Genomic DNA, 16,472 nt, shown 5'->3' with positions numbered 1-16,472 from the left:
GGGCATATTTTTTAGAATCTAAAATTACTAGTTCACAATTAAACATAAAAGTATTTATTTAGATAAGTAAAACATCAAATGAAATACAAATTTTTAAAAGCTGACAGTTACTACAAACGTCACAAAATCTAGAAAAATAACATGGTAATGTTTGTTGATTATCCGCCTTAGATGCCCGGTAACGCCTCCCCCTGCATTTTCCCACTGCGGGCTGAACGTGTCCTCGTGTGAAAATCGGGGCTATCGTTCCCATGGGGTGGCCAGCGCAGTTCACAAAGGTGCGGTTTTCGTTTTTGCTGGTTTAAGGCGTTTTCCTTCAATTTCATAATGTCACTGATAACACCATGAATATTTTTAACGTCACTCTCGATGGCTGTAGGCAAACCGGCATTTCAAGGTTTCTTGGGCGGTGAATAATTTTAGATGTCGAGTGAATGGAAAGCATTCATTACCAATTTTCCACCAGCGTCTTCAGTTGTTTTCTGACATTCGTGTTTTCACTCATGTCAGTATTTCTTGCACTCTCAGCCAGAACCTTGAATTTTTCCAGTGTGATCACATGACACATTCTTCTTTATGAATTGGATTATTAAGCAGACAAGAGGCAGATCGTTACCTCTGTCCTAAATGTATTTTTTCCTCTTACTAAATTATAGCGTTTGGTATGACCTGAAAATTGTCGTCGCATTTCCTCCTCTCTCCACATAATCTGTATGGATTTTAACACTTAATCCCTTTCGTGTTATGGTCCATGAATTTTTGCCTTCAATATTTATTTGTAAATAAAAATTTTTAATTATAAAGTAAGGCACTTTTCACATATATCTGTGTGAGGAACTGTAATTTTTCACGGTTCATTGAGATACCCCAAAACAATTTTTTAAATGCAGTCACTATTCCCCAAAACTTAGAAATTCTGATGAATTCTTGTTGCGTAGCCTCCCTTCCAGAAAAGCGGAACACGAATGGCAGGCAGGTTTGGAATAGTGTGCCCTGCATTATCTGGAGTCGTTGCGAAGGCGTGAACTTCCGCTTTGAGTAGGTGTCTGTGAGAACCTGGCCCCCCACTTCCTGATCAACAGAAGGACTTTCCACAGAAAACCCGGGTTCTGGATGCAGATGTCGCCAGCCTCGTTTCTCTGCCACTACCCACTGAGCTCTGTCGTACGAATGTATCTTACAACAGGACCCCTGGCCCCAGCACCGCAGTGTCACACGACCAGGAAAGCTGGGGCGGGGGACGGCAGAAGTATCTGGAAGTCGTTCTGACTTGAGACGGCTTTTGCAATAACGGAATTATACAGAGAGGTGACCGTGCACGGTGTATAAACCCTGTGCGTTCACACGGCCTCGGGGGCTTCTGTCTATTGCAGAGAACCGCCAGAGAGATAAGGAGTGTGCTGCCAGCTCTGGACAAGGCCACCGTGGCCCTGAGCACCCTGGATAAAGCCGACATCACCGAGCTAAGGTAACGCACCTCGTTTGTTCTGAGTTGGAAAAGCTCAAACTGAAGCATAAACGCGTGGTAAAGTTAGGAGTCTGTATTCAGACATTTTCAGATTGAGTCCCTTTTGCCCGTCTTGGCTACTTTAAGTTCTTCGCTCTGTGCGTCACCTGCCGCACCTTCTCAGTGTCTGGTGCCATCAGAGGCAGGCGCGTTGGCATTTTTTGGAGACTCAAGAAAGAAAACTGACTGCCAGGTAAACTGCGTGATGGGCTTCTGGCTGTGAACCAAACGCCAGTCTCAGAACGTGAGATGTGCCCCCGGGACCGGCGCAGCACCGTGTGCCCAGGTGTGCAGGCGGAAGCCGTTGCGGTTCCGGAAACCCCTGACGCGGGATGATGTGGGGTCCCACAGGTGGGGTGACAGCGGTTGTGGGGCCGCTGCCTGTGCCCACGGGCTGCAGGGACGCAGGGACACGCGCCTGGTGCTGCAGCCCCCCCGGGACCCACCACCCTGTGCCCGAGCCCAGGCGCCTACTGCGCGGGAAGCCAGGAAGGACCAATGCGTAGGAACACACCAGGAGAAATGAGATGCTCTGAGGTCCAGAACCTGACCTGTGTGTCTAGTTCGGATCTTTGGGTGAGACACTCCAGACTGGAGCTCCGCAGCCCAGCAGGCGAGACTTTGCCATCACCTCTCGGATGTGTTCCGTTTTCTATTATTTATAGAAAAGTAGGACATGTATTGCAAAACTTTTTTTCATGTTTATTTATTTTTGAGAGAGAGAGCACACATGTGAGCAGGGGAGGGTCAGAGAGAGAGAGGGAGACACAGAATCTGAAGCAGGCTCCGGGCTCTGAGCCGTCAGCACAGAGCCCACGCGGGGCTTGAACCCATGAACCGCAAGATCATGACCTGAGCCAAAGTTGGACACTCAACCGCCTGAGCCCCCCAGGCGCCCCAGGAAAAGTAGTATTTCAATTAAAGATGCAGGAGTGAGCAAATCCACCATGATATTTACATTATGAACTCTGGGGACAAGAAGAGAAGACGACAAAGAAGCACTCTTTAATCAGCGTGACTCTATGGGGAGGACAGTGTGCGCCACGGGCTGGGAGGCTGGTCCCTTAGCGACAGTCGGACGCAGAGACAGACGACAGGAACAGAAGACGTTTTTGATCGTTGTCCTTTCTGGCCTCACTCACGGGAATGCGTCCTCACACGGTCATCCCGCAGACGTTCTCAGTGTCCGACGAGGCGGCCGGGAAGCGGAGGACCTCGTGAGGTTTGTACGTGAACCGGACAGGTGTCTGCAGGAGGAATGTTCTAAGCGGGGGAGATGGAAAGCGCCAAAGTCCAAAAGCACAAATGTGCTTCCTGGGTTTCAGGAGCTGCTGACGCCACAATGGCTGCGGCCTGTGAGCGCGAGGGGGTGGCTGGAGTCGGCATGGGACGGGAGCCGCGCCCGGGCCTCTCCAGCGTCACCCGCCCTGTACCTCCCGACTGTGTCCCAGAAGTCCTGTTCCCTTGGCTTTTCTCCGGCAGATTCCCAGGAGAGCCCAGCTCGATTTCCAGTTGGCTCCTGAGCGCAGGGTGTGAAGGGGGCTGAGCCCACGGCTCCAGTGCCAGGCCTCCTGGGTTGGGACCCTGGCTTTGCCGCCTTCTACCTGCAGGGCCTCTCTGGGCCTCGGTTTCCCTCTTGTGCAGCGGGGATCACAGGTTGCACAGTAGAAACGTGTGAAGTGCTCACAATGGAGTCTGGCTTGAGGCAGGTGCTAAGCCACTTCAATGCTGACAGGTGTCCTTGGACCCAGCGGCCCCCCCCCACCCACAGTAGCGCAGACAAACTCCCTCCCCCGGGGTTCCTTCCTTGTGTCTTGCGGGGGACGGGGGCTGGGTGTTTGTCTGTCTAGGATTCTCCCTTGTGATGTTGCTAAGGCGCGTGTCTTCGACCCCAGTGCCAGATAACGGGGGAGCCTTGTGACACGATCATTGTTGCTGCTCTTAGGAAGTGCAGCAGAGACGCCCAGCGGAGACCAGTCCAGTCCGTTCTCCTTCCTCACGGCCGTTCCCAGCATCTGAGTGCAAAAACAACGGCCCGGTGACAGCACGGTCCTTTGCCAGCTAGCAACGTCACCGCTAGCAGGGAGATAGGAGAAGGTGCAGATTGGAGCAGTAGTGAGCCTCTAAAGCAGATTGTCAGTGTCAGTAGGTCTCACTTGGAATCGGGCATTTGTTTCCGGAAGGTGACATGTAGGCAGAACTGTAGTCAAGTCAATCTGTTTTCCCTTTAATTTACATTAAAATTTTAGAGATAATACATTTCATCTCAATTTGACTACATTCCTGTGATGTTCGCTTTAAAAGGAGGCAGGGACTCCTGGGCTGAGTGACCGACTCTTGATTTCAGCTCAGGTCGTGATCTCGCGGTTCGTGAGTTCAATCCCTGCATCAGTCAACACAGAGCCTCCTCAGGATTCTCTCTCCCTCTCTCTTGGCCCCTTTCTGCTCATGCTCACTCGCTGTCTCTCTCTCTCAAAATAAATAAATAAACTTAAAAAAATAAAAAAGAGCCAAACACAGGCAAAACTGAGGAAAAGCTTGTTTTTGGACCTCTCATTTCTCCTCTGCGGACCTTGTCTCTCTCTCGCTAGTTCCTCTGTTATGATCATTCTCCTTATTTCAAAAAAGCCATACTGAGAATCCCAGAAAAGCAATCTGATAAATTAGTTCTAAACACAGTGTTAATGGCTTAGTCGGTCCTGAAAAATATCTGCATTTTAAAAGGAGACTGTAAAAGAACAAAGGTGAATCTAAATGAATGAATCTCTAATGATGAAATTTAAGGCGGGGCGGCCTTCCCGGTGACCCCTGTAGACAGTGTTGCACTCGTAAAGCTGGCTTCGTTGCCTGCCTTCTTTTGGGAAGTGTGTATGGCGTCGTGCGGGGGAGACCCATTACCACGGGGGGACCTGCCCTTTTGTTCCCGAGTCCCAAAGGTTGTCGCATAGCAACCACACCTGGTGGCTTTTCAGCGAAACTCGCTTCTTGTGACTGTTATCCTGACCCCTGGCTCTCCAGAGTGTCGCCTTCCCGCTACTCGGACTAGGACACAGCGAGAGGCGGCCTCCGGTGTTCCGGTAATCACATTATTAACCACCTGAGAGACGCCCCCTCCCACACGGTGTTGTTTCCGTGACTTTACGATAGGAGCCCGAGATCAGGATGAAGAGAAGTCAGACGACGCATTTGAGGGGAGGGGTGTGCTGGTCTCATCACGTCGTCACTAGCACATCGACGCTGGGACGGAACGGGAGGGCTCCGACTCTAAGGAACTGTGCCCTGAGTGCGTTCATAGTGACAAGAACTGCCCTCTCCCTCACTGTTCTGCATGTTCAGGTTTTATCATTTCGTCTTCCTAAGGCAAAGATACCCACATTCAACAGGCCCCCCTGTTTAAAGATCCCCGAGGGTGAAATCGCATGACCGTGCCTGTTCAGCATCTGTGCGTACTGACCTCGTGGTTTCCCGCCCGCTGCAGGGTGTACACGCGGCCTCCCTCCCTCGTGCTGATGGTCATGAACGCTGTGTGCATTCTTCTGCAGAAGAAACCCAACTGGGCCTCGGCGAAGTTGCTTCTTTCTCAAACCGGTTTCCTAAAAAAACTGATCAACCTGGACAGGGACAGCATCCCCGACAAGGTAAGAGAGTCGGTGCCTAATTAGTGCGTAATTAACGCATTCCACCCCTTGGTCCCCAGTGTGGAACTTGGACCCGTGCGCTCCAACTGGAAGGCGGTGGTGCAGCAGGCCCCACGCCCACACGCGGTGGGGTTGCCGGGAGTGCCCGGGGACAGCAGCCCGCCGCGCACGTTGGAAAACGCCTCCACCAAGGATCTCTGTAACAAGCGGGGAGGCTACCGGTGGGAGAAGGTCTCTCTGGGTGGATCGCACCACACCAGGTAACGCAAGGAGCGATTCAAGCGTCTGAGATTTTTTTTTTTTTTATTTGAGATACAGTTGGCATGTAACGTTGTATTGGTTTCAGGTGTGCAGCATTCGGTGCTTGTTCCCGGAATGATCACCACAGCACACCTGCTTATCATCTGTCCCCTCATAGCTACAAATAGTTTTTCTTAGGATGATAGATGATAACTTGCAAGATCTACTCGGTAACAACCCTCAAATGTACAACACGGTATTGTTAACTATAGTCATCGTGCCGTGCGTTACATCCCCAGGACTTATTTATCTCTCCTAACTGGCAGTTGGCACCTTTTGACCCCTTTCACCATCCCTCACCCCCACCTCTGGCGGCCACCGGTCCACTCTCTGTGTCTGTGAGTTCAGTGTTTTGTTTCAGATACCACATCTAAGTGAGGTCGTCTTTCTCTGTCTTATTTCACTTAGTGTGATGCCCTCAAGGCCCATCCGTGTTGCCACACTGGGAGGATTTCCTTCTTTATTACGGCTGAATAATACTGCATTGTGTGTGTGTGTGTGTATGTGTGTGTGTGTGTGTGTGTGTGTATCGCATTATATATGTGTGTGTGTAGATCTATATCACATTATATATTTGTGTGTATGTATATATATCACATTATATGTGTGTGTGTATATATATCACACTATGTGTATGTGTGTGTATATATATATATCACATTATATATGTGTGTATATGTATCACATTATATGTGTGTGTATATATATCACACTACATGTATGTGTGTATACATATATCACATTATATGTGTGTGTATATATATATCACACTACATGTATGTGTGTATACATATATCACATGTGTGTGTATATATATCACATTATATGTGTGTGTATATGTATCACATTATATATATGTGTATACATATCACGTTATGTGTGTGTTATGTATATATCACCTTATATATGTGTGTGTATACATATGTCACATTATATGTGTGTGTATATATATCACATTATATGTGTGTGATATATATATCACATATACGTGTGTGTATATATATCACATTATATATGTATGTGTATATATATCATTACATATGTGTGTCATGTATATATATGTCACATAATACGTGTGTGTGTATATATATTGCATTATATGTGTGTATATATCGCATTACGTGTGTGTGTATATATATATCTCGCATTATATATGTGCATGTGTTATATGTATATCACATTATTATGTGTGTGTATAGATATGTGTCACATTATGTATGTGTGTGTAGATATATCTCAATATATATTTGTGTGTATGTATATATATATCACATTATATGTGTGTATGTTATATATATCACATATGTGTGTATATATATCACATTATATATGTGTGTGTATATATTATATCACATTAATTACATGTATGTGTGTATAGATATATATTATGTTATATATGTGTGCGTATGTATATATATATCATGTTGATACATTGTGTTATATATATACGTTATGTGTGTGTGTGTATATATATATCACATTATATGTGTGTGTATATATATCACATTATATGTGTGTGTATATATATCACATTAATTATGTGTATGTGTGTATATATATTACATTATATATGTGTGTATGTATATATATGTATATCACATTATATGTTGTGTTATACATATATATCACATTATATGTGTATGTGTATATATATATCACATTATATGTGTGTGTATATATATAACATAAGTGTGTATGTATATCACATTATATATGAGTGTGTGTGTATACATATCACATTATATATGTGTATATATATATCACATCATATATGTGTGTGTGTATATATATCACATTATGTGTGTGTATACATATCACATTGTATATGTGTGTATATATATATATCACATCATATATGTGTGTGTATATATATATCACATTATATAGGTGTATGTGTATATACACATCACATTGTATATGTGTGTGTATATACATATCACATTGTATATGTGTGTTTGTATTTTTTTCTTTATGTGTTCATCCTTCAATGGACACTTAGTTGGCTCCCATGTCTTAGTTGTTGTAAATAGTGCTTCAGTGAACATAGGAATGCATGTACCTTTGCAAGTTCGTGCTTTTGTTTCTTTTAGGTAAATGCCCAGAAGTAGAACTGCTGGATCATATGGTAGTTCTGTTTTCAATGTCATTGAGGAGCCTCCGTACTTTCTTCCATGATGGCTGCCCCAATTTCCATTCCCACCACCAGTGCACAAACGTTCTCTTTTCTCTACATCCTGCCAACATCTGTTGTGTCTTGTCTTTTTGCTACTAGCCATTCTGAAAGGTGTGGGGTGGTATCTCATTGTGGTTCTGATTTGCATTCCCCTGATGAGGAGGGATGTTGAGCATGTTTTCATGTGTCTGTTGGCCATCTATGTGTCTTCTTTTAGAAAAATGTACATTCAGATCCTCTGCCCATTTTTTAATGAGATTGGGTTTGGGGTTTTATTTATTTCTGGTTTTTGTTTTTGTTTGTTTTTGGTGCATTTTGGTTTTGTTTTTGTTTTTTGCTATTGAGTTGTATGAGTTTTTTATATACGTTGGATATTAACCCTTTATCAACATATGTGGTTTGCAAATATTTTCTCCCTCTGCGTAGGTTGCTTTATCATTTTGCTGATGGTTCTCTTTATTGTGCAGAAGCTTTTTAGTTTGATGTAGTCATATTTATTTATTTTTGCTTTTGTTACCTCTGTTTTTGGTGTCAAATCCGAAGTCATTGCCAAAATCGATGTCAAGGAGCTCACCACCTGTGTTTTCTTCCAGGAGTGTTATGGCTTCAGGTCTACCTCCAAGTCTTCAATCCATTTTGAGTTATTTCTGGGTGTGATGTGAGATAGGGGTCCAGCTTCCTTCTTTCACATGTGGCTGTGCAGTTTTCCCAACATCATTTATTGTACAGATTGTCCTTTCCCCGTCATATATTCTTGGCTCCTTTGACATAAATGAATCAACTGTATATATGCATGGGCTCATTTCTAGGCTCTCTGTTCCATTGACCTGTGTGTCTGTTTTATGCCAGTACCACACTGTTCTGATCACTGTAGCTCTGTAACACAGTTTGAAATCAGAAAGTGTGATGCCTCTAGCCTTGTTCTCCTTTTTCAAGACTTTTGGGCTATTTGGGATTTTTTGTGGTTCCATATACATTTTAGGATTATTTGTCCTATTTTTGTGACAAATGCTATTGGAATTTTGATAGAGATTGCATTCGATCTGTAGATTACTTTGGGTATTACAGACATTTTAACAGTATTCTTTCAATTGGTGAGTATAAAGTATCTTTTGACTTACTGTGTCTTCCTCAGTTTCCTTCATCCGTGCCTTATAGTTTTCAGGGTACTGGAAGGTCTGTCATCTCCTTGGTTAAATTTATTTCTAAGTATTTTATTCTTTTCTTTTAATGTTTATTTTTGAGAAAGAAAGCGTGTGAGCAAGCATGAGTGGGGGAGGGGCAGAGAGAGAGGGAGACAGAGAATCTGAAGCAGGCTCCAGGCTCTGAGTTGTCAGCACAAAGCCTGATGTGGGGCTTGACCCCCAAACCATGAGATCATGACCTGAGCCAAAGTTGGATACTCAACCGACTGAGCCACCCAGGTGCCCCAAGATATTTTCTTTTCGATGCAACCACAAATGGGACTGTTTTCATAATCTCTCTTTCTGATGGTCCATTGTTGACGTAGAGAAATGCAGCTGAATCTCGTATATTGATTTTGTATCTTGCAACTGTAATGAATTTGTTTCTTCTAACAGTTTTTGGATGGAGTCTTTAGGGCCTTCCACATGGAATATCACGTCCTCTGTAATGGTGACAGTTTTATTTATTCTTTTCCGATTTGGAGGATTTTCATCTCTTTCTTGCCCAGTTGCTCTGGCTAGAAGTCCCAATACTGTGGGAAGAAGCATCCTTCTCCTGTTCCTGATCTTAGAAGAAAAGCTTTCAGCTTCTCACTACTAAGTATGATGTTAACTGGGGGCTTGTGATGTGCAGTCTTTATTATGTCAAGGTGTATTCTGGCTATACCCAGTTTGTTGAGAGTTTTTTCATGAATGGATACTGAAGTTAGTCACATGCTGCTTCTGCGTCTATTGAGATGATAGTATGATTTTTATGCTTTGTTTTCTTAGTGCGGTATATCGCATTGATTGACATTGGACCGTCCTTGCCCTTGGGAATAAATCCCACTTGATCATGGTTTATGGTACTTTTGGTGTAATAGTGAATTCAGTCTCCTAATATTTTGTTGAGGATTTTTGCATCATTGTTCATCAGGGATATTGGTCTTTAATTTTCCTTTTTTGCAGCATCCTTGTCTGGTTTTGGTATCAGGGTAATACTGGCCTCATAGAGTGAGTTTGGATGTGTTTCTTCTCTTTCTGCTTTTTGGAAGCCTTTGAGAAGGATTGATATTAATTCTTTTTAACGTTTGGTAGAATTCACCGTTGAAGCCAACCGGTCTTGGACTTGTTTGTTGGGAGGTTTTTCACCACTCATGCAGTCTCCTTACCAACAATTATTCTGTCCAGATTTTCTATTTCTTCATGATTCAGTTTTGGTAAGCTGTATGATTTTAGGAATTTATCCATTTCTTTTAAATTGTCCTATTTGTTGGTGTGTAATTGTTCATAGCAGTCTCTTGTGACCCATTTGTACTCCTGTGGTATCAGTTGTGATATCTCTTTTGTTTCTCCCTTTATTCTTTGGGCACTCTCTCTTTTTCTCTTGGTGGGTTAGCTATAGGTTTTTCAATTTTGTTGGTTTTTCCGAAAAAAACCAACTCTTAGATTCATTGATCTTCGCCATTGCTTTTTCAGTCTCCGTGTCGTTTATTTCTGCTCTCGTTCCTGTTGTTTCTTCCTTCCACTAACTTCGGACTCCACTCGTCCTTCTTCTGCTAGTTTTTGGGGATCTGTTGAATTACAAGACTGACCCTCAGGTCGAAGCAAATAGGCCTCTTTCACTGAAAGGCTGGAAACTTTTCAGTCGCCCTCCTGGGTGCTGGGCCCTGGGGTGGGTGAGTCTGCACCAGCCCTTTCAGGACTGCTTCTCAGCTCACTGTGGCCTTGTGGGTCTCATGCATAGAAGCCCTATGGATTTGCAAAACTAGGTGTTTCCAGTATCTTCTCTCAGGTGCGGGTCTAAAAAGTTGAGGTGCAGGGGTGCCCAGGTAGCTCAGTCGGGTTAGGTGTTGCCGCTCAGTTCAGGTCATTGTCCCCCAGTTCATGGGTTCGAGCCCTGCCTTGGGCTGCATGCTGACAGCTCAGAACCTGGAGCCTGCTTCGGCTTCTGTGTGTCTCTCTGCCCCTCCCCGATTTGTGTGTTCTCTCTCTGTGTCTCTCAAAAATAAATAAACATTAAAACAGTTTTTTTAATTTAAAAAGTTGAGGCGCCAGATGTGGGGTTCAAGCCCTCTACTCTTCAGAGAGAAGCTTGGGCTGCTGAGTTTCCTCCCGATTGTGGGTTACCGTGCCAAGAGTGGAGGTTACGGCGAGATTGCGTCTTAGCTCCTCCTGCCCATTTCGAGGGTGTCTCAGAACATCCACCCCATGTCTGTGGGTCATTCAGGTCGTGTCTGGGTTTCTTTTGGAGATAACTGTTCCGTGTGTAGTTCCCGGTGTGTCCGTGGGAGGGGACGAGTGTGGGATCCTCCTACGTCGCCATCTTGAACTAGATCCCTGAGATTTATTTTTATTTGCTCAACAAATATTCATAGAACAGCATGTGCCAGAACCTCTTATGAACACTTAGAAAATATTAGTTCATGCTTGAGGAGATGGGGGACAGACTGGGGCATAGAACAAGTTGAAGAAAATAAGGTAGTCTGGATGCCTAGTGAAGGGCTTTGCTGGAGTAGATTGAATTCAGAAGAATATAGATTTCCTGTAGGATTCCAGGAGCATGAGAACAGGGCCAAGGCCTGCAAGCATCGGGCTCAGGGCCCCGGGCAGGTGGGAGGCCGTGCTGGGCAGGCAAGTCTTGGAGGAGCAGCTTGGTGGAGTAGCTTCCTTCCAGGGGACATAAGAGACATTATGCTAGGTCACAGGAGCAACCCGTTCCTTTATACGGAATAGGGAAGCCAGACATCCAAGAGCTCATTGCACAGTTAAATAATTACTTAGAATGATGATCTGGCTATTGGGATGTAGGGCCCTGTATGAACAAGGTGAATTGTTTAGCAGAGTGTTAATGTTGATGTCCATATTATTCATGAATTAACGTAACAGCTGCTCACTCTCTGAAGCGTTCTTACCAAAAGGATTCCCTGTGGTTTAAACAGACCTTTCAAGCTAAAATAATAGCTCATCTAAAGAAGTTGTTAAAAGCATGACAGTATTCGAAGCAATAATGAGAACGCCAATAGTAATCCGATAATGGGCCACCTGCCGTCTAAATTATCTAGCAAAATGGTTCTGTCCTACAAGAGGGGAAATGCCTGGTTGGAAAGGAAGACAAAAGGACTGTCAGCCTGAGAAAGATTTTATTCCGGTTCTGGCTCCCCAAAGTAGATGAGAAATAGTATGTGCCCACCTCGGAACAAGGAGTACCATGGAGCCGAGGTGGCTCTCTGGGCACGTGACACGGATGAGCGAGAGAGTGTCCTCAGTGAGCCTCCGTGTCCCCCCGGCCGCACCGCCACCCCTGACTAGACAGACCTTTAAATAGGCACCGTAGGGGCGCCTGGGTGGCGCAGTCGGTTAAGCGTCCGACTTCAGCCGGGTCACGATCTCGCGGTCCGTGAGTTCGAGCCCCACGTCGGGCTCTGGGCTGACGGCTCGGAGCCTGGAGCCTGTTTCCGATTCTGTGTCTCCCTCTCTCTCTGCCCCTCCCCCGTTCATGCTCTGTCTCTCTCTGTCCCAAAAATAAATAAACGTTGAAAAAAAATTAAAAAATAAATAAATAAATAAATAAATAAATAAATAAATAGGCACCGTGCCCGGCGGATGTGCCTCTCGGGCGGCAGAAGCTGCGGGCGGGGTCCTGCTCCCTGACGCCTCAGGTGCACAAGGAGGCTTCAGACCTTGCAAGCCGGAGGAAGTTAACCTGGTGTACTTTTGTTTTAAAACGGAGTTCCCGGGACAACCGGGGGGCTCAGTTAAGTGTCCGACTCTCGATTTCGGCTCAGGTCATGATCTCATGGTTCCTGGGGTCGAGCCCCGTGTTGGGCTCTGCACTGACAGCTCAGAACCTGCTTGAGACTCTCTCTCTCCCTCTCCCTGCCCCTCCCCCCCTCCCTCTCTCCTTCTCTTTGTCTCGCTCTTAAAATAAGTAAATAAACTTAAAAAAATAAAACGAAGTTCCTTTTTAAACAGTACAGCAAAGCCACTGTGACAACAGTAGCAATAATTAGATGTTTACAGCAGCGACTTCCCCCTCCTCTGCTGCAGGGCCGTTGCACCCGCGGCTACGTGTCATTAATTCTGCCACCGAAGAGTAGTTGAGTATTTCTCATACGAAACAAAATTTCACTTTCATGTGAACTGGGGGAAGAAAGCCTCAGCTCAGCACGTCTTTTTATTGTAATACATGAATTGTGTTTTCTCTAGGTTTTCATGAAGCTGAAAAAAATTTTGCTCTTCCCTGATTTCAACCCAAACAAGATTGTCCTCGTTTCTATAGCCTGTTGCTCTATGTGCCAGTGGGTCATAGCTTTGAACAACTATCATGAAGTGCAGAAGGTACGCTCTTTCCCCGGAAATATCGAGAACAGCCCGGCAGGGACGCTTCCTCGTCCCAGAAGTAGCTCGTGCTTAACAGTGCTCACAGAATACCGCACGAGAACCACTTTCCTCAAAGACCCTATGCTGACGCCTGCAGATAGCAAGTGCATCTGTTGGGTTGTTTTATTTATGGCAGCTGTGCTGTTTTAGTTGTTTTAGTGTGTGTTACCACACTGAGTTACTTTACACCCCTTTTGTGCACATCATTCCAGGAGAGGTTGTTATAAGAACTGACACAAATGCCTGCCCATCAAAAGCGACATTTTTAACGGCGAACTTGACCTTTTTGACCACTTAGGTGTTGTGACCTTCTTTTTCAGCTCGTGGGCCCCAAGCAGATCCAAGTGGCAGAAGCTCAACGTGTCCTAAAAATTGCACGACAGAGGCTGGCCGAAAAACAAAGAGGTTTGCAGCGGGTAAGGCATTATTTGCTTGTTAAACTCACAGGCGCTTTGTGAGACGACTCACCAAGAAGAGTCATTGTCCCAGGAGAGTTTACCAGTTCAGGAGAAAACGAGGATAACAAGGGTGGTGAAGAGATTAATCGTGGTTAAGTAAATAACACAGACACTATATGTAAGGCGCCATCACATAATAAGACGCTCAGTAATGCTAATTATTACTGTGTCCGTAATATATTGGCCCGTTTCACCGAATTTCTCCCAGGAGAGCTTTGTGACTTCAGTTCACCGAAGACTCGCCCAGTATCAACCTGTGTTCTTAAAAACTGTCCTTAACCTGTTTATATCAATTACTCTGTTGCTTTGTAAAGACATGGTTGTTTCTTTTTTTTTTTTTTTTGATGTTTATTTATTGTTGAGAGAGAGAGACACAGTGTGAGCAAGGGAAGGGGCAGAGAGAGAGGGAGACACAGAATCTGAAGCAGGCTCCAGGCTCCGAGCTGTCAGCACGGATCCTGATGTGGGGTTCGAACCCACAAACCGTGAGATCATGACCTGAGCCAAAGTCGGACGCTTCACTGACTGAGCCACCCAGGGGTCCCAAGACATGGTTATTTCTTTTTTTTTTTTTTTTTTTTAATTTTTTTTAACGTTTATTTATTTTTGAGACAGAGAGAGACAGAGCATGAATGGAGGAGGGTCAGAGAGAGGAAGACACAGAATCCGAAACAGGCTCCAGGCTCCAAGCTGTCAGCACAGAGCCCGACTCAGGGCTCAAACTCACGGACCGCGAGATCATGACCTGAGCCGAAGTCAGACACTTCACCGACTGAGCCACCCAGGGGCCCCAAGACATGGTTATTTCTTAAATGTCTTGGTTTAAGCTAAAGTTGGGGTGTCATTATGAGAGCCAGGACTGAGGTCACCAGCCCTCGGACACACATCCTGAGAGTGGGTGAGGTGGCACCCTGCGGATGGCCACATAGCAGGGAATGTCTCCCAAACCCCTACATTTCAATGTGGTTATCTACACTTTAAAATCTGGGAATTTATTTAATGGGGCACCCGGGTGGTTCAGTCAGTTAAGCGTCCAACTTCAGCTTAGGTCATGATCTCACGTTTCGTGAGTTCGAGCCCTGCGTCAGGCTCTGTGCTGACAGCTGGGAGCCTGGAGCCTGCTTCCGATTCTGTGTCTCCCTCTCTCTGCCCCCCCTCCCTGCTGGCACTCTGTGTCTCTGTCTCTCTCTCTCTCTCAAAAATAAACATAAAAATTTTTTTTTAATTTAAATCTGGGTATTTATTTAAAATTTGATTATCTGTCTTCTCCTGATTAATTCAGAAGATCAGGCAGCCCTGGGCCGGCATGCTCACCAGGCGATAATGAGCCCCCAAGTCACGTCAGGCATTTCTGTCACCTGCTTGGCCCCCTGGGCATTTCTTGCAAACCCAAATATGTATATAAAGTGTTGGACATTTTTGAAGGAAATTATTAATTTTTTTTCTTTATGTGGGTAGGTCATTTTTTTGCTAATATTTTGTTGCAGGTTATGATCTACCTATATAGTAATATTTAGATACGTGTGGATAATAGCTGACATCCATTGTGTGAGTGCAATATGTTGCAAATACCATGCTGCTGCTTTATACAGACTTGTCATTTAATCCTCAGGTCAGCTTTCAGAAGGTTTATAAGGGCGATGTTTATAAGGGAGAAAACTAAATCGAAAGATTCAACATTTGTCCAGCATCTTTTTTTTTAATGTTTTTATTTTTGAGAGAGAGAGAAGCGTGAACAGGGGAGAGACAGAGACAGGGGGACAGAGGATCTGAAGCAGGCTCCACACTGACAGCAGAGATCCCGACGTGGAGCTCGAACCCATGAGCCATGAGATCATGACCTGAGCTGAAGTCAGACACTCAGCTGACTCATGCCCCCAGGCGCCCTATTTGTCCAACATCTTGAGCCTCTAAGTGGTGCCCACGCTCTAACCCAGGCCGTCTCGCTCAAGCCCACACACTGACCTCCGACCCTACAAAACTCTCCTATGCAGGAGTGATATGGGAGGCATCCGTCTGCCATTGTGGCTCAGGCACCAACCAGGGAGCGCCAGCTCTTGTCACAGAGCAGCTTCAGGTCCAGAGGCCACCAGAGAGGACTGACGGGGGGTAGAGGGCCAGGGTAGGCAGGGGTAGGGCCGACAGTGGGCTCTCCAGGGCATGAGGCAGGCCCGTTCAGCAACCACCACAGATGTATCTCAACATTTTAACAACCGGTGTGCCTACATTAGCCTAGTTCTGTCCCACACACAAGTTAATGATCCAGGAAAGGAAAAAGTCTGCTTCGGAACTTAAAGGAAAACAATTAGACGCTATACAACCCGGTAAGCAGGCAGTTTGAGAACAGATGCAGTCGAGTCTCGGACAGCACCAGTCCGTCTACACGGATTTTTCCCCATAAATACCAGGACAGGCCTGTAAATGTATTTTTCTCTTCCTTATGGTTTTCCTAATGGCATTTTCTTTTTCCTACCTTGCTGTATTGTAAGAATATAGTCTGTAATACATGTGACATGCTGCGTGTGTGTTGATTGACTGTTACCAGTGAGGCTTCTGTTCAACAGCAAGCTATTAGAAGAGAAGTTTTAGGGAGTCAAAAGTATTACGTGGATTTTCAGTTGCATGGGGGGTCGGCACCCTAACCCCTGTGTTCAAGGCTCAGCTATAATTTTTAATTTAGCGTAAATGTCCATTTGGGCTTTTTTTCCAATAATTATTAGAAACACTATGTAAATAAATCTTAAAATGATGATGTGCCTGGTTTTCCAGGACATTCTTAGTCACTAAAAGTCAATTAAAGAAAACTTGAGGGATGCCTGGGTGGCTCAGTCGGTTGAGCGTCCAACCCTT

The 16,472-nt window shown here is 45.1% G+C and overlaps 1 protein-coding gene across 1 annotated transcript in view; it reads left to right on the top strand.

Moving 5' to 3' along the window:
* DNAH14 (dynein axonemal heavy chain 14) overlaps positions 1-16,472 on the top strand; it is a 328,569-nt gene that overhangs the window by 234,599 nt on the left and 77,498 nt on the right. Inside the window, exons 61-64 of the mRNA XM_040451938.1 lie at positions 1,374-1,468; positions 4,986-5,145; positions 12,991-13,122; positions 13,485-13,580. Coding sequence (XP_040307872.1) covers positions 1,374-1,468; positions 4,986-5,145; positions 12,991-13,122; positions 13,485-13,580 — 483 coding nt within the window. The remainder of the gene's footprint in view (positions 1-1,373; positions 1,469-4,985; positions 5,146-12,990; positions 13,123-13,484; positions 13,581-16,472) is intronic.

This window comes from Herpailurus yagouaroundi, unplaced genomic scaffold, assembly GCF_014898765.1.
Source record: "Herpailurus yagouaroundi ecotype Mexico unplaced genomic scaffold, PumYag 205, whole genome shotgun sequence".
NCBI lineage: Eukaryota > Metazoa > Chordata > Mammalia > Carnivora > Felidae > Herpailurus > Herpailurus yagouaroundi.
The sequence above is the reverse complement of the archived record's forward strand: the minus strand, read 5'-3'. Positions and strand labels throughout refer to the sequence as shown.